The sequence below is a fragment of the Paramormyrops kingsleyae genome, chromosome 17 (assembly GCF_048594095.1).
Source record: "Paramormyrops kingsleyae isolate MSU_618 chromosome 17, PKINGS_0.4, whole genome shotgun sequence".
Lineage (NCBI taxonomy): Eukaryota > Metazoa > Chordata > Actinopteri > Osteoglossiformes > Mormyridae > Paramormyrops > Paramormyrops kingsleyae.
This window is the reverse complement of record NC_132813.1, coordinates 4,191,955-4,215,783: the sequence shown is the minus strand read 5'-3', so window position 1 is coordinate 4,215,783 and position 23,829 is coordinate 4,191,955. Positions and strand designations below refer to the sequence as shown.

Below are 23,829 nucleotides of genomic sequence, written 5' to 3'. Positions count from 1 at the left end.
TTGATTGTAGGTTCCGTGTTCTTTTCTTTGTAGGCCTCATTCCGTTTTCTGTAAACAGTAGAATGATGAGCTTTACCAAAAAGCTCTACCTTGGTCTCATCTGTCCACAAGACGTACGCCCAGAAGGATTTTGGCTTCCTCAAGTACATTCTGGCAAACTGCAGTCTGGCTTTTTTATGTTTCTGTGTCAGCAGTGGGGTCCACCTGGGTCTCCTGCCATAGCGTTTCATTTCGCTCAGATGTCGACGGATAGTTCAAGCTGACACTGTTGCACCCTGAGTCTGCAGAACAGCTTGAGTTTGTTTAGAAGTTGATTGAGACTGTTAATCCACCATTCGGACTATCCTTCGTTGCAGCCTTTTATCAATTTTGTACTTCCGTCCACGTCCAGGGATATTAGCTACAGTGCCATGTGTTGAGAACGTCTTAATTACACACAGTGGACAAAGGAACATGAAGATCTCTGGAGATGGACTTATAGTCTTGAGATTGTTGAAATTTTTCCAGAATTTTTGTTCTCAAGTCCTCAGACAATTCTCTGCTCTTCTTTCTGTTCTCCATGCTTAGTGTGGCACACACAGACACAACAGAAAGGCTGAGTCAACTTTTCTCCAATTTAACTGGCTTCAGGTGTGTTTGCTATATTGCCGGCAACTGTTTCTTGCCACAGGTGAGTTCAAACGAGCATCATATGCTTGAAATAAAGCGATTTACCCACAATTTTGAAAAGGTGCCAATAATTTTGTTCGGCCCATTTTTGGAGTTCTGTGTGAAATTATGTCAAATTTGGCTTTTTTCTTTTTTCTCTGTTTTTGTGTTGATCCTACTCAGATAAAGGATATAAACATGTGTATGCATGTTTATATATATATAATCTTCAAATGTATGTGGATATGAGAATGTAATATAATCCAGTTGATGACCACTAAGTATAGGTGACAATAACCTTGAATTTAGTTAGAACCTATTTAGAAATGCCAATTGTAAATCACAGTTGTATGTGTATGTGCATATATACTGTATGCCCTCTGCTGGCATGTCATTGAGGACGTCCCCCCATGCCCCCTACCCCCTCACCCACCCAGTACAACCCTGAAAAGTGCTTGTAAGATAGAATGATGAATGGGCATCGTAAAAAAATGTCAATTATACTTCTACAATCTGCAATGTGGAAATATATTCAAGGTAATAGATTCAAGGGGCCATATGAAAAATATGGTTACTGAGGTCTGTTAGAAAATGAACCTGCCGTTAATCTGGCCTGAAGAAGAATTCGGTAAAATCTGCATTTGTTGACATCATCCAAAATGGAGTGAAATCAAGAGCGCAGTGCCTTTCACTTCCAGCAGAGTGTACATTCACACATATCAATGCAAAAAAAAAATTTAGCTGAGAAAGTACAAAATTTAATACATTTTTATCTGTCCCTAATGTAGCCATTTCAAACTGCCTGTACACTCAATGTAATGATAGTCCAAATATGTGTCAAACTCATCTATCTAGTTTCTGTTATAAAACCATATATATATATATATATATATATATATATATATATACAGTATATACATATATATATATATATATATATATATATACATAGTGTATATATATACAGTATATATATATATATATATATATATATATATATATATATATATGTGTGTGTGTCTGTGTGTGTGTGTGTGTTTATATACACCAACTGTTGCTGATTAACCAACGTCATTGCTTAAGGTACAGCTAAATATTTCAGGTGCTTCAAATATAATTTTGACACCATACACTGATGCTTTCACTTGGACTTCTACGTGTTGAGCCTCGTTTTCTTACATCACGATACATCATACTTTTATTTAAACTCATTATCCTACATCTCATGGTAAAGGAAAAAAAAGGTTTAGCACTCCCTGGAGGTAAGTTTGAAATCCTATTTCTTTTACAGATCATTTGCTTCAAGTTTAGCCTGCTGTTGGTCTGAAAGGTGATGAAATTTGCACAGACTCATGATTCATACTAAAAGTATTTTGTTTACAGACCCTTCGCATCTCCTCATAGTCAATCGTATAAAGTTCCCTGTGCATAAAAGATCACCAGATTCACATGAAATTTAATTAGCTCAAATATCTAAGTCCCCATCCATTAGATTGTGGATGGATACATTAAAGTACCCAGGTTAGGCAGCCAAACATCCATCCATCCATTTTACCTAACTGCGTATCCTATTCAGGGTCGCAAGCGGTCCGGAGACTATCAAAGTGGCTACAGGCGGAGACAACCCAGGATGGGGTGCCAACCCATCGCAGGGCACACACACACACACCAGTCACTCACACACCAATCACTCACACATGCACACCTACGGGCAATTTGGCAATGGTAGCCAAACAGCTCCTGTTATATAGCACAGCTTCAAATTGAAACCTGTCCTCTAGATTATAGACGATTATACCCTGTGTAGCGACGCCGGAGGCCACCTGCTGGATATAGGATGTCACAGTTCTCTACTTTAAAATTCAGCGGTTATGAATTTCAGGCAAATCTTAACTACTTCATTCCGCAGCAAGCATAAACTTGAGAAAAATCTTTGACTACTAAAATGTTACTTTCCAGTGCTTGCCTGTCTATGTGTGTATTCATCAGGATTGCCGATTATGCGTGTTAGTGCTTATTCGTATGTATGTCTTCCATGCCTATTCTTTGACGTTTTCTACCTGGCAAACCGTTCTGCAGCCTTCCGCACGCAGCCATGCATCCCCTTCCCTCCCCAGGCAGATCGCCACCAATCCGGCCCGGTGTCGCGGCGCGGCGCGGCGCGCTACGTTTGCGCGCTCCAGTGCTCTCCACCAGGCGTGTCCCCGCGGGCCGATTCACACGGAGTTCGCGGTGTGACGTCAGCGCGCTCGGCCAATCGCTGCGTCGGCCCTGCACTCGCCTTTTAAACGGATGTCAGAAGTAGTGAACCTACTGTACGGCCGTGCCTACCGCTCGGACCATGGCGGAAGACGACGACACGAAAATTCGGGTTTTGCAAAGTCTCCGGGGAAAGATCTGTAAGTGTGGGGCGCCAGTCCGGGGCCGCATTTAAGCGCCAGGAGCGGAAAAGCTCTGGACGCGGAAAGGGGCGCGGTGCGATCGGTGTTAACAGGCTAATGAAACGGGCACGGAGGGGATCGCGCTTTGTTAGGGTGAATGGATGTTGCCCCGGGCCCCGCCAACTCACGGGTTCCCTTCTGCACAATTTGCTGCCCCGGTACCGGGGAGTTTCGGAGTGCGGCGGTGGTCCCGGGTGGCGGGGCGAAGGGGACGCGCATTGTGCGGAAAGCGCAGCCCGGAGCGGGCGCACCGACAGCCATGTCACACGGTGCCATGTTTCACGGCGAGCCGCAAACTCTCCCGCATCATTTCGGTGCGGTTCCCAGGGAGTAAATTCACAAGTGGCCGCGTACTTTCCGAAAGAGCAGACGGCTGACGGCGGCCGTGAGAGAGGAGGCTTAAGGAACCGCGATGTCCCGAAATGTTATAATATCACTTCTCCGTTGGAGTGAACTTGCGAAATGCTGCTGGCAGGAAGTTGTCGCTCGGCGTAGAGTAACTCCAGCAAAGTGACTCCTGTCCGGCTTTACAGCGCTTTACAGGCGGCCCTGGTCATTCCGCTCCGGCTTCAAAGTGCCGTAGGAATCCCCAGAAGGCCTGGTGTCACTGATCCCGGCCCACATTGTTTTCTAAGGGAAACGGGTGATAATTTAGTCATTCAGGTTCCTATTTTTTAGGACTGAATTAATTTGCTTATTTAGAGAAGGAGCGAGAGAAATGATGGCCAGTTTTTGGTCTCCCGCTTGATTGCATATTACCTATATGCATATTTCCCATGTATTTTATTTTGGATACACGCTGAAAACAAAATGTTCTGATCGCCTGAAGAGCTCTTGCGGTTAAAAGCAGTTAATTAAATTCCCTGACAGGTGCTGTAAGTTTACATAGGTTTAATTGTTTCCGATGTACCATAATATATTCACCAGTTTCACTATGTTTACACTAGGTGAAATTAATTTAGTGACATTATCTTAATAAGATGATTTATTGAATGATCCTTCATTTGACTTGTGACTTGTTGATTATGCAAATGTATGCGCACTTCCCTCGTGATTATAGGTGATGTTTTCTTTAATATCATGGACGTCAGCTTGCTTTCCCTTTAATTATTTAGTTATGTCTGGCTTGTACTGTTCTTTTTTTTTTTTTTTTTACCTTCACGGAGTAATTGTGCATTAAAGAAGAACATGACTAGGAGTCTGTGTTACACACCTGACAGGCAGATTCTGCGAGCGTCTGGCAGATAATAGCGCTCATCGGGGTTGCGGTGGCGTTTCATAGGCTTCTCTGAATATAGGTGTCGGCGATCGTTATGAGGCTGTGTTACCTGGGTGGCCGGGTGGTCATGCTTAAGTCCTGTTTGTTTGTGTGCATTGCAGCTGCTTGTGCCTCGTCCATTTCCCTTCATCAGCATCTCGGATCCCCGTAGGCAGGATGGGACACTGACCTGCAGTGGGGCGGTGCATGTGTCCTGCTCGTGTTGCCTGCGTTTGGTTAAGGTGTATTAAACCGTAGAACCCGGCAGGAGGACGAGGGCGCGATGTGTGGAACAGCCTGTCCACAGCGGAGTAAAAGTACACTGGTCTGCTGTTTGAAAATCGCACTTATGTCCCGTGAACCACCACACTTAATCAGAATCTCTCCTTGTTCCAGGAAGTAAGCCAGGCAGTATTTGCTCATTTTTTTAAAATTTAGTTTGTGTTTTTATTTTGTTACTGTAGCCGAGAAAATATCATTTGAACTCCTTCAATGTATATTGTATATCTCTAATGTGATATTATCTGAACTGCAGGGGGATAATGGGTATTATCCTACTGTGAGCTCATTATTAGATTGATTTATGTAAGTTTCTTTTTCTGGGGGAAAATATAGTATCAGCTGATTTTATTTATTTATCACTGATAGTGTTCTTTGATTTTGTGAAGTCTGGGAGGAGTTTTGAAGATGAATTATACCTATATTGTTGCATTAATTAAAATCTAACTATAACGTATTTGTCTGCTTACCTTACCTGCTGAAAATGAATTTATTGTGGTTATACTTGGGCCTTAAAATGAGTTGTAGCTGGGGCCTGTTCATGAATGAGATGGCTGATGATGAGGATGACGATGACGACAAATAGGCTCTACAGTGAGAAAGGGAAATATGGTAGAAATACGGCAGAACAGTTAATTCTTTTTGTATAATGAAAATTTTAATGGCTTCTTTTTCTGGTGTTTTAAGATGAAGTTTTTTTGGATAGAATCTTGGATAGATTTATTTGTGTTTTTATATTTTATAGTGGGGAATCTGATGTGCAGTTGCTAATTAATCAGACTCTATATATAAACTGTCAAGTGTAAAATGTTTTTTTTTCTTTCAGTAATAGTTTAATGCTGCTGTTGTTTAGTCAGAGCTTGTGGTCTGTTTTGTTGTGTTCTGTGCGATTATACTAGATGTAATTCGAGATACAGAGTGATGCCAGTGGGCCGGGGCAGGATATGATGTACTCTGGTTCCGGGGGGCACGCTGGCCGGGCAGGTTCTGTCTGATCGTGGGTCAGCAGGGCGCCCTACTCTGCGACGTGGCACATTTCCGTTTTTGTGAACCCCGCCGCCCCACTGCAGCAGAAGTCCTATAGGTGGCGCTACAGAGCAGCCTTTCTCTGGAAGTCTTGCTTGGCTGGATGCTGCTAGAATTTGAATGAGCAGTAAAATCTGACAAAGCTCTTTTTTTTGTTTTTTTTTGTTTTTTCTTTTTTCTGAAGCGCGAAGAGTCGACATGAAATCAAGATGAGCCCAAACTTAAAATTTAAGATTTACATAGAATCACATAATTAAAAAAAAATAATAATTGTTTTAAAGAATTGTTTAAGAAGCTCTTTATGAGGGCCTGACCTCAGAATTCAAGAAGTTTTTTTTGTATTGAGGTTTTCTACTCTAGAACAAGATTGAATGAAATGTATAGACTGTTTCTGAATAACTGTTTTATAAAGTAGACAGTCTCACATCAAAGTTCAAGTGATGAGTTCCTTAGGGCGGGCCGGGGGGGGGGCGGGGGTGTGAGTATGTGTGTGCCAGTGTGCAGCTTCTTCATTGATTGAGTAAAAGTGTGTTGGGAAACAGCTTGGTGCTGCTCTGTGAATCAGCGCTCTACAGGAAGGCCAAAGCATGCTGGGAGGAAGCTGACACTGCAGGCTTGTAACCACATCTTATGTACATCTCCTCTCACCCTCGCCACATCCGCTGATCAATGCCAGGACCCCACACTGGACTCACACATAACATAACGAAAGATCACAGAAAAAAAATCATTCAGAAGACAAAATTCAACATATGTTATTTAAAAAAAATTATAAATCTAGTTTGTTTTTTTTCTTCTGATTTCCATATTGGCCCTTTCATCTATATCTGCTGCGTTGAGCTCAGCAGGTCGCCGAGGCAGAGTGATGTGTAACTGCTGTTGTCATTGTGCTTTGACTGACAGGTGAAGCGAAGAATCTGGGTTCCTGTTCTGGGCCGAACTGGCTCCGGGATGGCTGCACCTTCTGCACCATCAGCCTGGACCAGGAGGAGGTGTACCGCACCAAAGTGTTTGAGAAAAATCTCAGGTAATGGGGCGTGCTTTCACTTTCCCCCCTCTGCCTCTCGATAAGCCTGTCAGCCTGTATGGCTGATGCGATTGGCCGGTCAGGGGTCACCTGACCGAGCCGTCACTGGCCTTGCAGTGTGGATTTTTTTTGTACCGTCTCTCTTTATCAGGGTTTACTGAAGTAGTAAATATGCCTTCCTGTTTCACCCGATGAGAGATGGGCTCATGACTGTTCTTCATGCTCATAGACCTTGCTGTTCCCCAGCTGTACAGACTTAAATTTTTTTGTGTGTTGACATTTCGCCCGTTCAGATTGTCGAAGGAAATGCACCCAACCGCACGCCATTATTTGTCTGTAAATACATGCCCATCCCTTGCGTGTTCCCACACCTCTCTTCCTGTCCCCCACCCACTTGCTACTCGTCCCCTCGTCACTCTGCTTGTCTCCAACGCCCCGTAGTGAACAGAGAGCATTATGATGATCACATGAACAAAACCAAATGCTTTTAATTTTCTCTATTCAGACGTGGTGTTTTTTTTTATCATCTTACCTTCTCGCATGAGTCTTGCCTAAATAACATCTTTTAAAAAAATCCCTCTTCTGACATTTCTTTGGCTGTGGTGCGGGGCTCAGGGAGTGACCAGAAGGTCGCCGGTTCAGATCCCGTGGTCGGTGGAGTGATTTCATCGTTGTGCCCTTGAACAAGGCCCTTAAACCACCCCCCAGTCGCTTCAGGGACTGGCTGACCCCGTTGTCGCAGTTGTATGTCACTTCAGATAAGAGCGTCTGCTAAAATAGAAGTATAAACAGAAACAGGAGAGAGATTGACGGGTGGCTGTTTGTCCCCTGCTCTGTTTTCCAGCCCTTTCTACGGAGAAGACTTCTATTTTGAAATCCCACGGGCGTTTCAGTATTTATCCTTCTATGTTTATGCGAAGACTGTTATCCAGAGGGCCCTCCCTATAGGTAAGTCTGCACGCACGTGTACCCACCCGCATGCCTGTTTAACGCGTGGTTCCTTGTGAATCCCAGTCATGTGTGTCTGTGCGTGTTCCTCCAGGAAAAGTGGCGATCCGCAAAGAGGATTTGAGTAAGTACAGCGGGAAGGAGCACTGGTTTGGTCTGCAACCTGTGGATGCCAACTCCGAGGTCCAGGTACGCTGGTCCTCCGCACGCGTGTTCAATTCTAGCACTAATCCATAAGGTGCTGGACTCGTTAACACCCGTTTAATAGCTCAGGTGTGACGCAAAGATCAGCAGCGAGGGTAGCTGATGGAGGGAAAGAACTGGCATTGTCATCTCATTAGCATAATTACTTGGCAGTTCGTTAGCAGCAGTACTGTGTCTGTCTGAAGCCAGCATGCTACGGGATGTTTTGGGCGCAGACAGAAAACCGCTCGCAGTAGTTAAGCGATTGGGTCCTGGAGCTCAGCAGTCACGTATTTTCCTTGGATGACAATGACAGAATAATAGGTCATAATAAGTAACGTGTAGACACTCCAAGAGTATAATGAGCCCCCGAGTGAGTTTTACTTTTGACTCTACCTCTTCAACCTGATTGGGTCACATGATGAACATCCTTCCTCCTCTGCCCCGCCCCCCTCCCCCCCTTCAGGGAAAGGTCCATCTGGAGATGCGACTAAATGAAGTCATCACAGATAACGGATCAGTGTGTCAGCAGCTGGTGGTCCGGTAAGTGGAAGGGGATCGGGGGCTGGCGGGAGGGGGGGTGTGCACAGGGTGGGGGGTGGCTGTCTTCCTGCAGGAAGGAGTCCAGCTCCCGTCCGCTCCGCAATGTTTATGTCCGTTCTATGAAGAACTTAAGCAGAAAAAGTGATTTGCTGGTCCTCATGCATTGCATAGAACGTTCTGCTTCATTACTGTTGTGCTTCCTGCAGCATCATTGAGTGTCAGGGTCTCCCCTTGGTCAACGGGCAGAGCTGTGACCCCTACGCTACGGTGTCGCTCGTGGGACCTGCCAGGTGAGTCCGAGGCCTCCGCCCTGCCGTGCGTGTACCATGCGGAGAACGCCCACATCCGGCTCCTTCACCATCCACTGTGATTCTCAGATCTGACCAAAAGAAGACCAAGGTGAAGAAGAAAACCAGCAACCCCCAGTTTGGAGAGACTTTCTACTTTGAGGTACAGATTGAAGCTCTGGGGTATTACTGAGAGGTGGTAGGCCAGGCCGTACATGCACTCATCTGTGTTAGTATATATACCAAGAGAAGTTAAGTGTATATACCCAGTATGCTATATAAACCAAATTCTGACAAAAAAATGTGATATATATATATAAATGCTGACCCAAAATGCTGAATGCTTTGAAACTTAGATTAAATTTGAACATAATTTGCTCAGATTTATTTATTTTTATTAAATAAAATGATTCCACTAACTGGGTTATTAATATAGTAAGGAAGCAAGTTCTGATTTACTGTTGTTCAAATTTCCGCCTGTATTTCCCATCAGAATCCCAGACAGTCCCTGTTGAGAGGAAGTAACATAGAAGCATATCCCACATTCAGTCCATTTTTATTATTTTAACCATGAAGATTTAGGATTTTGTGATATGTGAGAGATCAGCCCAGGAGTGTGTTTGTAGCGTGTTGGTGTGATAATGACTTTGACAGGCCGATCAGAGGAGCTGAGTGGGCGGGATTCGCAGTGACTCAGTGTCGTGTGTTTAGTCAAATACTTTGGCAGATGCAGTGGCTGGCTGACATCACTGCCTGTTTTTACAGTTACATGAGAAAAAACAATAAGTGTGGCATGCAGGTAAAAATGGGCACCAAACCAGGAGTAAGGTAATGGGTCACCAAGATGGACCAATGACTGGTTACTAACCTCGTGATGGCGGACTGGTTGTTTTTCCTGTGTCACATGACCCGCTGTTGTTGGCAGGTTACCCGGTCCAGCAGCTATACTAAGAAGTCTCACTTCCAGGTGGAAGAGGAAGACATCGACAAGCTGGAGATTAAGTGAGTCACACCTCCTCTTAGGAGGGAGATGTTGTAGAGACATCTGTCCACTGGCATGCGACTGGGGCTGAACCGAAGCTAGGTTTTTGGCACCCCCGTAACACTGTCTGTTTGGTCCCCACCACGATCCAAAAGCACACCAGTGACTTGAGGCTTTTCTCCCCGAGGGTGGAAGTGAGAGAGCCCAACCAGTCATCCATCCCGATAAATAAATTTGTAAAATAGTAAATGTATTTACAATAAACGATTGTACATTTATGGGAGTAACATAAACCTCATTTTCAAATATAACTGCAATGTAGTTAAGTTTTATGGAACTTAGGTTCAAACAGCACTTCCGTCTGACCAGTAGGGGGTGCAATTGTACCTCTGGTAAAACCACGTACACGTAAGCGTCTTCAGAGAATGTTCTAGTACGAGCAGCACGTAGCAAACATGGAGAGGCAGCCCTTGGGGTGGAGTCACTGTAGATGTTGTCATGGTACGATTAAGAATGAAGTGGTTCTCTCTGAATGCTTGTCGGCCGCTGGCCTCGTCTTACAGTGAAAGCGACGCTTCTGTCGTGGTTAGTAGAGCGTGAGGCTTTGAGTAGTCAAGCACATCCATTAACCATGTGTTTTTAATTGTTTCGTTTGCACACTGGTTTTTCAGCAAGGTGGGACTAGCCTGGTGGACAAGGTAACACTATGAAGGTCTCCAAAGGTCCTGCATGTAAACTTTGGATGGGTAGAGATGTTTTGACCTTTTTTTTGTATTTTTGAAGACCTGCTGTGTTTGCTGTTCTGCTTGAGAACTGTGTGGACTGTGTCTTCTGCTGCTGTAGTTGTAGTTTTTCTAACTTAAATTTCTGTTTCTGTGATTTGCATTGTTGGCCTCTTGCTCTTCCCCCCCCCTCCAGGGTCGACCTGTGGAACAATAGCTTGGCCCAGGATGTTTTCCTGGGAGAGACCAGAGTTTCAGTCAAGATTCTGCGCAGAAACTCTATTCACCAGGCCTGGTGAGAACAAGAGCCCCCCCCCCCCCCCCTCCTGACACACACGTGTTTGTTTTCGTATCTTTGTGGGGACTCTCCATTCGTTTCTATGGGCGACCTTAACCCCTACCCAGCCCTAACCTTAACCATAAGTAACCAAACGAAATACAGATAACTTTTTGGCATTTTTAGTTTGCCGATTGCAGCCACAGATTTTTATGAAACTGAGTTTTCTCTTGTGAGTACCAAAAAATTGTCCCCAAAATGTACAAGGGACATTTGCTCCCCACAGTGTACTATATGCATAACACACACACACACACACAGTAAGTGTGTTGCTTCTCCTTGTCCCCATGGAAGGTGGCAGAAGCTGATGGTGAGATTTATCATTTATCACGTTTCGGCAGACTTTTCTTAAAAATCAAGTCAGTCTAGGTCTATAATACTTAAGTCAGTATTCGGACTTGACACCAGAGCTAAAGATACAACTGCTAAAATACTGATTTAAATTGGACAATTGGGCATTTTTCTTCACAATGGGAGATGAGGGATTTCCTCGCCTCATTCAGCACTTAGGGCCTCACTGCAGTCTCCCAAATTGGCGCTGCCTCCTTGATATCTCACTGCCTTATGTGGTCATTTCTACATCAGTGCACCAATAGTGACCGCTGTTGCCGATCTCAGGACTTGCCTTTATGTCATTCCCGTCTGTGTGGGAGATGTAGCGGCCTGTCTAGTTGTTTTATACCTGTGTGGGGCCTGACAGGGATCTCTTTTGGTTTCAGGTACTTGTTACAACCGAAGGGCAACTGCAAGACATCAAAGGCGGACGAGCTTGGCTCCCTGCGCCTGAACGTGACTTACATCGAGGACACGGTGCTGCCGTCGGCCTGCTACGAGCGGCTCCGTGCACTGATGCTCAAGTCCCCGGATGTGAAGGTACCCAGCGGGCCACATTTCGGCCTGCGCCTCGCCCCAGCCATCCTGGCCCGCTCCCTCTTGGCATTGATGCCCGTCCCTCGTCTGCTTTCCCCAGCCGATCTCTGCGTCAGCGGCCCACATCCTGGGGGACCTGTGCCGGGAGCGCTATGAGGCCGTCCTACCCATGGTGCGCCTACTGCTGCACCACAACAGCCTGGTGCCTTTCGTTACAGCCGTAGCGGCACTGGAGCTGGAGAACACGCAGTGAGTGCAGTGCCGCGGCCGGCCACTACGTGCTAATGAGCTAACATGCTAAAATGCTAACGCCGCGCCGATTTCCAGCCACGCTAAACCAGTTGCAGAGGGGACTGGTGAATCATCGCACGTTAGTCTTTCAGACCCATGCAGCTTAGAGTTCTTGGGATCTGGTGGGCACCATAAAGCTGTTTGTTTTTCCCTTAGCAGGCTACGCTAAGGTTATGCTAATCAAGCTAACAATGGTAGCGACCCTCCAAATCCTCATTTCCCCGGCAACACGTTATTCAGGTCGATGCTGTTTTCCATCCTCGGGGCGTGTAGGATTAGACCCTTGATTCACAGATAAGACCCAGCGGAGAATTTATGAGATTCATTAGCGGTCAGAGAGCTGTGTTCTCCTGTCGACTAGCCATCAGCTGGCAGTGTTGCAGAACTCAAGTCCCATCATGGACTTGAAACTGGTCTCGACCATTTTTTTTTTACTTACTCTGTCTTCTCTCTAAATCAAAAGCATTTCTGCTCAGTGTTGAATCGATCTTTGACTGCAGCTTCTATGGTTCAAGCTCGTAAAATTGCCCATTATTCAGAATTGTATTGGTTGTATACTGCAGTTGTTTTTGAAAATACTGTTCCAGAGTGCAGCACTACCTTGGAAATCCCTTCATAAGAGACAAGATGTCAGTTTCAGTTGTTATTCTGTTTGGCTACATGAATCACGGAACTGATTTTCTCACCTGCTCTGTCCACTGGACATTATTAGAGTCAGAATGCGCATGATCACCATTTACGTTTCACATGGTTAGTTCTCCCCAGAAGCTCTTGCAGGTATTTACGCATAGTTACGCAGGTATTTATGTTAATGGTTTTCATGCTGTTTATAAGAGTTCTTTGATGGCTGGAGCCCCAGCCAGTGCATGTATATGTTCCCTCCCAGGTCTTGTCTGAGGTCTGTGAGGACCAGTTTGAAAAACACTGCACGAGTGGAAAAGCAGGCATACTCGGATGTATAACAAATCTGTTCTCTTTCTTTGTTTTTCACCCTGACTCGTCTAAAACATTACAGAGCTTATAAAGTTGAAGGGGGGGGGGGGTATGGAGTTGTGTAGCCTGCCATCTCAATCTCCCGGCTGCTGTGATGTTTCTTCATCCAGGGAAGCAAACACCATATTTCGGGGCAACTCGCTGGCAACGCGCTGCATCGACGACATGATGAAGATAGTGGGCCGGAGTTACCTGACCATGACCCTCAAGCCCGTCCTGGACGAGGTGAACCTCACATTCGCATCAGACATCAAGCAGCCACAGAATCTCGCCTGACCTGTAGAATTCAAGATCAATTATTGTTTTTCATAGATCTGTGACACCAACAAATCATGTGAGATTGATCCTTTAAAACAAAAAGATGGAGACAATCCAGATGCCAACAAGGTAGGTCTGTCTGTCTGCCTCTTGCTCTTTGTCTCTGTCTGTCTGCCTCTTGCTCTGTCTGTCTGTCTGCCTCTTGCTCTGTCTGTCTGTCTGTCTGCCTCTCGCACTGTCTGTCTGTCTGCCTCTTGCTCTTTCTCTCTCTGTCTGCTAATGTTGATGGTGTGTGTCTTTGCAGGAGAATCTGCAGCAGTTCGTGCAGAAGGTCTTCTCCTCCATCACGCAGTCCAGCGTCAGCTGCCCGCCCATCATGTCCGATGTCTTTCGCTCCCTGAGACACCTGGCTTCTAAGCGCTTTCCCGGTGAGTCCATTTGTTCTGTCGAGTATTGACTTCAGACTTCAACGGGACAAATTTTTGTGCATGGAAAAGGGGAAATATTTGAGCAGTGACTGGTAACAGGCTGATTAAGGGCTAATGATTACGCTATTTGTATAAATGATGGATGTCATTTTCCAGGCTCTGATAATAGGCTAATGTGTAAATATGTACCTGACTGTGATTTAATGGTCATCTACTTTCCCCAAGACGTCAGGGGCGTCGTGCTGTATCACATATAAATCATTCCAGGAGAAGCTGTGAACTGGCTGATGCTGAAATGATTTGCTCTATTCTCGTTTTGCGTGTTGTCTGATACATCGAATGCATTTTGTTAACTTGGGAGTAACTTTATCACAGACATGGAACAGCGGAGGGAAGTATAGATTGGCCTGGAAAATAGCCTTTTGTGCATAGGCATATGACAAGTATATGGGGGGGGGGCAAATAAAGTGGTGGTGAATAAGAACAATAAAAATAATAATATAATAATAATTTTAAATAAAAAAATGCTACTACTAATAATAGTAATATTACTAATGACAATATTCATAATATACTCAATTTTTCTTTGGTTTACTTATTTTTAGTGTCATGTTTAAATATATTTTTATTTTAATATCCTCTTTAATATACTACTGAAGGTTCTGGTTACACATTGGCATTGTAATTTGGTCCGTTATGCATGAACGTCTAGAACGTCCAGAAGTTAGAAGTACAGGGTAAAAGCAAAAAGACAAATAAAGCATCTTAAAGCTAAATATTCATGTAATACAAGAAATACAGGCTTAAACTGCATGTAAGGATCATCTAGTTATGCCTTAATCTATGACATGTTCATGGAAAAAAATAAAGCCAGTGAACAGGGATAAAATATTAAGGGGGGAGGGGGGGGGGGTCACTTTCACAGCCTCAGCCTTCAAAAGGAGGACAAAGGAGATCAAAAGATGACAAGTCATTTGCATTATGTCATCACCTAGGGCTGGATTGATGGTGGTAAAACATTATATTGTGATTTTGAATATTCATTGCCATCAGTTTAAATATCTATATAATATATAATTAAAAGTGTATGTATGATACTTTTGTTGCATGATTAATGGTGATACTGTGTTATTTTTAAACAAATTCCATCAAGGTACGAGTCTGTTGTTGGCATCATTTATCATTATGCTTGTTATATGCTACAGAACTTTGTAGAACAATTTGGTCGTCATAATCAGAAAAAACTCAAACGCCCATCATGTTTTACTGTTGTCTACATATGAATTTTAGAATATCATGATAAATCTTGATATTGTGAAAATCTCAGAAAATATCATGATATAATTTTAGAGCATATAGCCCGGGTCTATCGTCACACAGTAAATCTGAAAACTGGTTTCATAAATCAAACCAGTGCGGTATGTCTGCACTGCACTGCACTGCAGTATGTCTGCACTGCACTGCACTGCACTGCAGTATGTCTGCACTGCACTGCACTGCAGTATGTCTGCACTGCACTGCACTGCAGTATGTCTGCACTGCACTGCAGTATGTCTGCACTGCACTGCACTGCACTGCAGTATGTCTGCACTCGCTCACAGTCTGTGTACATTTCTCATAGGAGTTTAACTCGGCACATTGCTTGTAACATTTCAGTTTCTGTTTGTAAACTCTTGATTCCTCTTTCTGTGGTTTTTCATATTCAGTCCCGCTGTTTAGCGCTGTCGTAATTTTGAAAGTAAAATCGATGGACCATTCAGGCAAGTCTCAGAAAGCTGTAAGCAGGGCTTCACTAACTACTGCAGTTTGCATTACTGTCCAGCTCAAGTCCCGAAGTAACTAGTATCTCTGTAAATGACATATAATTTACTTTACTTTTTCTTTGAAAAGTAATTACAAACGTTCATTTTGGACTGTTGGCACTCGGATGGAAAGTCGGTGTTTGGTGAGGCATTAAGGATCAGGATAGCGGGAAATCCTGGTCTGGAGTCTATAGAGACTAAGGCGTTTAAAGGAAAAGTAAGTGGACTGGGTTCATGAGAAGTGGGACCAGCAATTTCTTAAGGGATTTTTTTTATTTTTTTTTTTTTTTTTTTTTATAAAAGAACCAGTAAGTGGACTGGATTTGTCCAGCAATGCAGAGAGAACCACACATGTGTAGCAAAAAAAAAAAAAAATCCATATTTTTTAAAAGTGGGGGGGGGGGGCAGGTTCCCTCTGCCCCCTATAGCTCCTTCGTCCATTTTCATGTCGTCTTTAAAAAAGCTAAAACAACAGTGGAGACGGTTTGCAAGCTAAGCTGTTACGCAATGGCTGCCATGCTAGGGGAAGCCCGTGGGCTTGGTAGAAAGACGGTGGATTATCAAAGCATCACTAACAGGCCTATTGCTAGGGAATGGTTGTTTGCCACCTTTAGCTCCCGAAAGCTAATTTTTTATGAATCTGTCACACAAGTCTGAGCAGCCAATTAGATATTGAACTGGAGTCAAGTCAAGAAAATAATCCAAAGCAGAATCTGGAGGAAATTAGTCAAACACACTCTGTTGGCCTTTTTAAACATGTTTTGATGTGCTTATTGGCCACAAGGGGGCGGCAAAGTCTCAGTACATGGGTTTGGGTTGCTTTGGACAGCAGTGACTTCTCTGTCTAACTCCAGGTTACTGATTCAAAACTTTTGAATAGTTTAGTAAAAATGATTGTCTTTAGCAGGTTTCTTTTAGTTATTCCATCTCTGAGGAAGGTGCAGCAGTGCTTATTTTTTCATTGCTTTGTAGTTGACAAAATGACACATTTCAGTAAGTTCTGATAAATATTAGTATTGGTAGTATATGGCTGTACCTCTGCTGTCTTGCAGTGTGCCTACAGCCTTGTGAGGGTGTGGTAGGATTGTTTTTAGAACTTAAAATGATTAGGTTTGCAGAAAGAAAACCTAAGATTTTAGCGTCTCATGGCTGCCTTTGGGGAAAAAGTCACCGGAGTCCATTCAGCCTTGCATGCATCCCTGTGGAACCTTCTAAGGTTTCTGCAGAGTTCTGCACACTGGGTTTAACTGACACATCAGTCAGTTGCACCCGCGGCTGTTTTGTTGTTCCTACAGTCCTGTTTTGTCTCTGCCGTTGCCCCCTCCTCCTCCTCCTCCTCTGACCTCCCCATGATCTCCTCGTGTTCCTCTGTCCCTCACAGACGATCCGCATGTCCAGTATTCCGCGGTCAGCAGCTTCGTGTTCCTGCGCTTCTTCGCTGTGGCTGTTCTGTCGCCGCACACCTACCAGCTCCGCCCTCATCACCCGGTACGTTTACCCGCTCCGTACCGCTCCGTACCGCTCTACAGCGGCTCGGGCCTGTGGCGTTTTGGGAGTGACGTCGTCTTTTTCAGGACAATGAGCTGACCCGCACCCTGACCCTCATCTCCAAAACCATCCAGACTCTTGGAAGCTGGGGCAGCTTGTCAAGGAATAAGCTGGTATGGATTCCAGTCTCCTTGGCTACTCATCAGACACTTGCATTCAAATCCTTCACTGTATATATGCTGGATTTATAACTGTACATCTAAATTACAAAGACCATTTACCATGCGTGTAGCATTTGTGTCATTCAATGCGTTTGTGTCTAATTTCCTCATTTTCTTACAATTTAATTGCCATGTTCTTCTTCTGCAATGCAGTCCAGTTTCAAAGAATCCTACATGTATGAATTCTTCAAGTCATTCCAAGAAGAGAAATATGTTGAAGAGGTTAAGAAGGTATTTAACGTTGATCGACCTTGTGCTTGTGTGTCTTTATCTTGGACTGTATGTGATGCTTATTTTCTATACTGCATTTGTGCTGAATTCCTGCTCCTCCCCAGTTCTTAGATGAGATCTCCTCCAACGTGAGTAAGGGCTCCGTCGGGGTGGAGGACGCCGTGGTGCTGAGAGAAGGGTGAGTGTGTTGTCCCATCGTGGCTGAAATGAACGGAGCTGAATGCTGGAGTACGTGGTAGATGCGACCAGACAGCTGCTTCCTGGCCACGTTTGAGCTCGATTCCGGTGTCCTTCCAATGTTCTGCGCCCGCAGTGGGTTCCAAGACTGATGCTAGTTCTGTTCTCTTCCCCCCCCCCCGACAGGGAGGTACAGAAACGAGCACAGGGCAGAAAGCGGATTGGCAAGAACTTCAAGAAGCGTTGGCTTCGTGTGACCAATCGGGAGCTGTCTTACCACAAACATAAGGGTGAGATGGGCGTCGCCACTCTGGGGCTGTGTGGTAGCGGGCACTCTCCGAACTTGGCGTAGCACATGGCAGGCATCTGAAGTCTGACCCCTGGGGGCAGTTTCTGCACTCGGCTGGTTTAGCGCCAAGACGGGGGGGCATGGGGGATTTGGGTGGTAAAATATTTTATTTAATGGGCAGAGGCATTTTTAGATTTTGTTTACTGAGCAGATGCCTTTATCGAAAGCGACATGCATTTTTCAGAAAGCAGAGTCTGCCAGTCCCTGGCTTAAGGTCCTTGCTCAGGGGCCCAATGGTGACATCACTCTGCCGACTCTGGGATTTGAACCAACGACCTTCCAGTCGCTGGCACAGTGTCCAAACATGCTGAGCCACACTGCACCCCCGACAGCTCAGATGTCAGAGCACGGGCACCCAGCTGTCGTGATTCATCACAGTGTCTCTCCTTCTGTTTACTTAACCCCCAAAGCAAAATAAAGTCCCCATTGAGTCCCAGGTTCCTGTATGGGGGCGGTTTGTGACTCTGTGACTTAAGAATCTGTGCCTGAGATCGGAAGGTCGCCAGTTCCAATCCCATGGCTGTTAGTGATGTTACTTTGTTACTGCTTTCTCAAAAAATGTATGCTGCTCTGGATAAAACCATTAGGCTAAATAAACCAACGCTTTGGTCTGTCCGCCATCCTCTTAAAAACAGCCCTTCCAAACTAGCTGCGTATTTTCACGGCTGTCCTTTTTGGGGCTGTAAGTCTTTAAAAAAAACATTGCTGCTGTCCACGCTGGCGGGACCCTCAATCCTGTAAATACTGCTTTTTGTGAAATTCGGGGAAAATGTTACAGGTTCCGATGCCAGGGGAGGGAAAAGCGGTTTTATTGGTGCTTCTGAGCAGCTGGGCTCCAGTTTTTGTTTTTAATGCTGCTAGTAAAGATGTTTGCTTTATAAAAACTTTTATGTGCCGAACAGGTCAGAAAGCCATCAACGGCTCCAATAGGTGGAAGAACTTTAAACTTTATGGCCTCATTAGACGCGAAATCTGTGAGGTTTTCACACGGCGTAAAATACTGGTCATCAAAATATACAATGATCGTCATGGTTTTGCCCGTTTTTCTGAAATTAGGATTTTCTCAATGCTAGGCTTCCTCTCTGGCTCAGGATGGGTCCCCGTAGCTCTGAACATCTTCTTGCTTTACAGGAAAAGAGCCTCTGTGTGTCATTCCAGTGGAGACCATCCTGGGGGTGGAGAAAGTGGATGACAACGCCTTCAGTCGGAAGAACGTGAGTGTGGCAAGAGCCCTGCGGCGGAGCGGCGGGCCGCGTAGCGTCTCCATGTGTGTGATGCCCTGTTCTCCTCTCAGATGTTCCAGGTGATGCTCTCAGAGAGGCCTCTGTACATCCAGGCCAGTAATTGCGTGGAGGTCTGCGACTGGGTGGAAGTGCTGGGCCAGGTGAGCCGTTGTAACCCGAGGCGACGGAGTCACCACCATCCCTCTGCCTACGTGTCCGGGGCCTGGCTCTGCTGCCGGGGCCTGAATGAAAGCCACCCCGGCTGCAAGCCTTGCACGTAAGCCCCCCCCCCCCCCCCGCCTAATGGCACTCCCTCCTGCTGAGGCCGAATACACCAGCTGATATGGTTCTTATGGGGTGAATCTCAATACTGAGAACACAGACTGCACTTGTGGTCTAGGCAAGACCGGTCTTGCTAACTTGCCTTCCAAGAACAAACTTGGGGTGCAATGAATCATGGGATTGATCTTGTTCAGCAAGGATGCGACCAATGCGTGCTTGATATTTGGGGTGGAGCAAGAGCAGCATTCAGGGAATTATACCATCCTCTGTACTTCTGTTCTTGGTATTGGAACTGGTCTTCAGCAATGGAAGGTGACGTAAGACCAGTACACGAGAATGCAAATTCGGTCAAGTACGCATATTGAGATTCACCCATTTTTTCCCCCTATTAGCTACCTAGTGAACAATAGAAGAACTGACATCTTTGTGGATAAGCAGCCACTCGGCATAGAAAAATTTGGAAAAATGGTAAACATGGTAAAATGTAACGATTTTAGGTTGTGTTTTTTTCTTTCTTACTGCCCAGTCCTAGCCTAGCCAGCCTCCAACTCGAGATCGACTGTGACCGTGAAACCGAAAGGATCTTCTCCCTCTTTTCTGCCAACTACTCTAAGCTGCACAAAATGGAAGGTAAGTATGTCGCCTGAATGACTTTACCTGTAGGCACCGTTGCTTTATGCAACCTTTCAGTGTTTAGCAATGATATTCTAGTTTGAAAGGTGCGCTGATGTCCCGTGTCATGTTTGCGTGTCCTGACAGATGCCTGTTCCAGCATTTCTGTGTACCAGGGTCCTCAGAAAGAGCAGGAGGAATACTCTCTATTCACCATCCAGGACTCCAAAGAGACATTCCGCACCATCCGGGACATCTATGCAGTCTTAGAGGACTTAAGGGCGCAGCATGAGGCCACTAGGAATGCCCTAGGAACTGCCAAGTATGGCAGTCAGTAAGTGTTTGCTTTCGTTGTATTTGTGGTGTTTGCTGATGATTTTTTTTGTGTGTGTGTATTTTTTCTTTCTAGTAATCTCTAACGTTTGTTTGTTTTTGTTTTGTTTGTTTTGTTTTGTTTTGGTTGTCTTTTAAGGGAAAACCCCATAGTCGGAAAGGGTTGTTAGCACACGGCCAAGAGTGCGATCAGCCATTGCGATCAGCCATGCGATCAGCGTGACCGTCGCAAGTTTAACACTGGAGCAACTCAGCATCAGAACATGCACTGGGAATGCTGCTCACCGGGGATGGAGAAAGGGCCACACTTGATATCGAGACGTAGACAGAACGGTGGGACCAGGATGGCAGACGTGATGTTTGCCTGATTTCTTATTGGGTTTTCTCCAAACCCCCCCTCCGGAAGCTGTTTGCGTTTCTGTTCCCTCTTCAATCAGTTCTTTTCCAGTTTTTTAAGGGAAGTCTTTCAGGAATCCTTTAGGCATGAATTGCCACTGAAGTTTAAATATGTTCAGTCTTGTGGTTCGTCGTTTAGCTGTGAAAGCAGAACGTGATTTCTGTAAATAGTCAAAATGCTTTCTTGGAAAATTTTGATTTTTGTCGTTCTTGGTCAATCAGCTGCGGTCCTCCCGCGCCTTTCTATTGTGCTGTCTCTGACGTTCACAAACTAGATAGCTATCAACAGCTAGGAACGTCTTGGTGGAGGGAACATTCTGCATGTCTTCTAACATATTTTCATTTAAGTGATTAATAGACGTTTCCTTGTTTTCTTTATTTATAGATGTACATAACTTTCTTTTGTCGTTTGTGGGGGAGAAATGTTTGAAGCACTTTATATTTGGAATATTCCAGATTGAATTATTTCGATACTTGGTATCATCTTACTTCTGTATTGATCAGTTAAATGATCACACATGATTTTTGTAATTCTTGTGCAGTGAGGATTTTAATATTTTCTGACACCAAAGAACTCAAGGTCAACTCGAAAAGGAAAGCCGTATATTTTGGACGGACATTTTAAAAAGTGAAAAAAAAGTTATGCTGTTTTTACTGTGTGTTGCGTGTCTGTGGCCAAACACTCCTGTTTTCTGGTTCTCATTTTGTTGCCACTCTCTCTGTGACCCATGGCTGCAGGTCATTTGTAATGTCATGATCGTGTCCAATCCTGCCCTTTTTTGTTTATACGGCCCCAAGTTGAAGGGAACTGGATGTGCCTCATTTTGTGTCTTGGGCCATTTGCTACTCTGCTGAGGCTTATGATTGAAGCTGAGACATTTGCCTCACCTCCAACCCCCCCCCCCCAAGGACATTAATCAGACGATGTTTACATAGTCAAATCATCGCTCTAATATTGGTTTTACACATAATTTGAATGAAATAATATAAACGGTGGATATAAACTTGAACTTCAGCAAAAAGTGAATCATTTTCTCTCTGCCGATGTTAGCATTCAGTCTATAGGATTGTATTTCTAACACATTGTGTAATTCGGTACTTTTTGATTTTACTCTGTTCAAACGAAGGTACTTCAGATGGTTGCAGTAAATGTGAGCACGTTGCTTGTTTGTTGAATAGTGGTGCTGTACTCGATTGCGTGGGGGTGAGATGTGTATTTGGGTGGTTCATGCCATTGCCTCCTGGTACTTTTTAAACAGACTGAACCATACAGTACTTTATTCATCTGCCAGTCCAGCTATACTCAGTAATACCATACGGTACTATTGTATGACTATACCGTATAGTACTGCGCTTTTTTGCCAATTTTATTGCACTGTACTTCACTCCCATGCCAGTTTAAACAGTCTAGTAATGTTTACTATACAGTACTCTCATACCCCATAAGAAAGTACTGTGCAGTACTGTATTTAAATTCCATAATCTCTCCAGGTTTATGTTCCTGTCACAAGGCCTTTCAGTTTGCTTGCTTCTACTCGTGTTTAAATCATGAAGAATGCTTAATATTGTGGGTTTAATCTTAATGTTTGTCCATTGTTTTTTGTTTTTTTTTTTGTTTTTTTCCCCCCCTCAAACAAGGGCGGAGATTTCAATGATGGAAAATTCGATCATTGAATATTCTAGAGAAGTCAGTCATGTCGAAGGCCTTGTTGACTTATGGGCAGCTTTCAGCACACGCTCCAGTCTGGTATCCATTATTGTTTTATCATGTACCATTCCAGTAGATGGTGCCCTCTGTGGGCCAGTGTGGCAAGCGCACTGCGAGTACCAGAGGATATATTAGGCACGACCTTTGAGATCAGTGGCCTGTACTACGAAGCGGGGTTACTGTCTCATTGGGGTAACTTGTCAGATTTAAGGTACCACAGTTTAAATGGACTTCATATTCGTTCACTTACATTTTGCCCAGACTACCTTAAATCGGACAAGTCCATAACCCCGCTTCGTAATACAGGCCCCAGCTCCCTGGGACTTTTGAGTAATGAATCAAAATACTGCCCCTCAGATCTGCATGACGTAATGTAGTTCATTCAGATCTGTGACCTCTGACAGCAAAATGGTATAGTTCAGCCTGCGCTGTGGCCACTGGATGATGCGTTTCGGAAAGTACCATTAGATTTACGATGGAGGTGGTGATGCTTCTCTACCCTCCATTCTTTCTAATCATTTCCCTAATCACAGAAAAAAACTAGTTGACTATACTAAATATATTGGAATGTTTTTGTTTTATTTAAACTTTTATAGTTTTTTAAAACAAATTAATATTCTTTTTATTGTTGCTGGAAATATTTTACAATAAAAAATGTTGTCGGCTCTATTACTGCTAGCTGGGGTCTCATTGTTTGGTCATTATTTTTAAAGGGAATCAATGCTAAGTGCTAATGAAGAACTTTGTGGTCTTACAGCCTTCCGTCTTGTTCTCTACCCACATCCCATACATGCTACACTGGTACATGCAGACGGGGCATCTCTCTTTCAGTTTTGTCCTACATGAGAAGACCCTACCAGAGGCATTGTGGGAAATGTCAGTAGAATGTGGAAGATGCATCTCCTGTGTGTGGATCTGCAAGTGATCAGAAGGTTGCCAGTGTGAATCCCACAGCTGGAACAGTGACCACTGTTAGGCCCTTGGACAAGGGCCTGAATATATGGGTGAAGTGCTAGATATACTCAGTGTAAGGAGAAAATAGCTTCTGGTTTAAGTAAGTCTATATCTGAAATCTAATGTATCCATATGTAACAAAACCTGTTACAGAAAAATACATATGACACATTTAGGTCTACATGGGAGTGGTATACGCTTGGCCAGTTACCCTTAGTCTGGGCTTAGCATGCTTTCTTGTTAAACATTATTTGGAAAGGAGGACAACGTACACAGGAGAAAAGCTTCAAGACAGAGGTTTGCCGAGAACATGGAGGTGGGTTCTCCATTGTTGGGGTTTCTTTGGTGTGCCTGTGGGTGTGATGCACACTGCTGTTCTCCTGATGACTCCAAAGACGACACAAAAACCCACTAATCTTTTTGTATTGACATTGGCCGTGACTGACCGGTTATGGTTTTCCTGGGATTCAGTACGCACCACCAAGACTCAGAACAAAGGCGGACTGGTAACACTGGTGTGTGTGGATAAGCA

At 44.5% G+C, this 23,829-nt stretch overlaps 1 protein-coding gene across 1 annotated transcript; it reads left to right on the top strand.

The window, feature by feature from the left end:
- The first annotated feature begins 2,916 nt into the window (after positions 1-2,916).
- Positions 2,917-23,012, top strand: rasa2 (RAS p21 protein activator 2). The gene is made up of 24 exons (XM_023822444.2): positions 2,917-3,047; positions 6,556-6,679; positions 7,524-7,627; positions 7,722-7,816; positions 8,277-8,353; positions 8,560-8,643; positions 8,731-8,803; positions 9,566-9,642; positions 10,541-10,639; positions 11,401-11,554; positions 11,652-11,800; positions 12,946-13,060; positions 13,148-13,222; positions 13,398-13,521; positions 16,705-16,811; positions 16,898-16,984; positions 17,186-17,263; positions 17,368-17,441; positions 17,627-17,730; positions 18,921-19,003; positions 19,084-19,289; positions 19,821-19,924; positions 20,054-20,240; positions 20,379-23,012. Exons 1-24 carry the CDS (start codon positions 2,990-2,992, stop codon positions 20,407-20,409), a joined length of 2,469 nt encoding a protein of 822 aa, XP_023678212.1. The 5' UTR covers positions 2,917-2,989; the 3' UTR covers positions 20,410-23,012.
- The last annotated feature ends 817 nt before the right edge of the window (positions 23,013-23,829 follow it).

Excerpts from the sequence above, each read along its gene's own strand:
- rasa2 (XM_023822444.2), top strand. The coding sequence starts at position 2,990 with ATGGCGGAAGACGACGACACGAAAATTCGGGTTTTGCAAAGTCTCCGG. Across the intron at positions 6,680-7,523 it reads GTGTTTGAGAAAAATCTCAG|CCCTTTCTACGGAGAAGACT; the intron begins GTAATGGGGCGT and ends TCTGTTTTCCAG. Across the intron at positions 20,241-20,378 it reads ACTGCCAAGTATGGCAGTCA|GGAAAACCCCATAGTCGGAA; the intron begins GTAAGTGTTTGC and ends TTGTCTTTTAAG.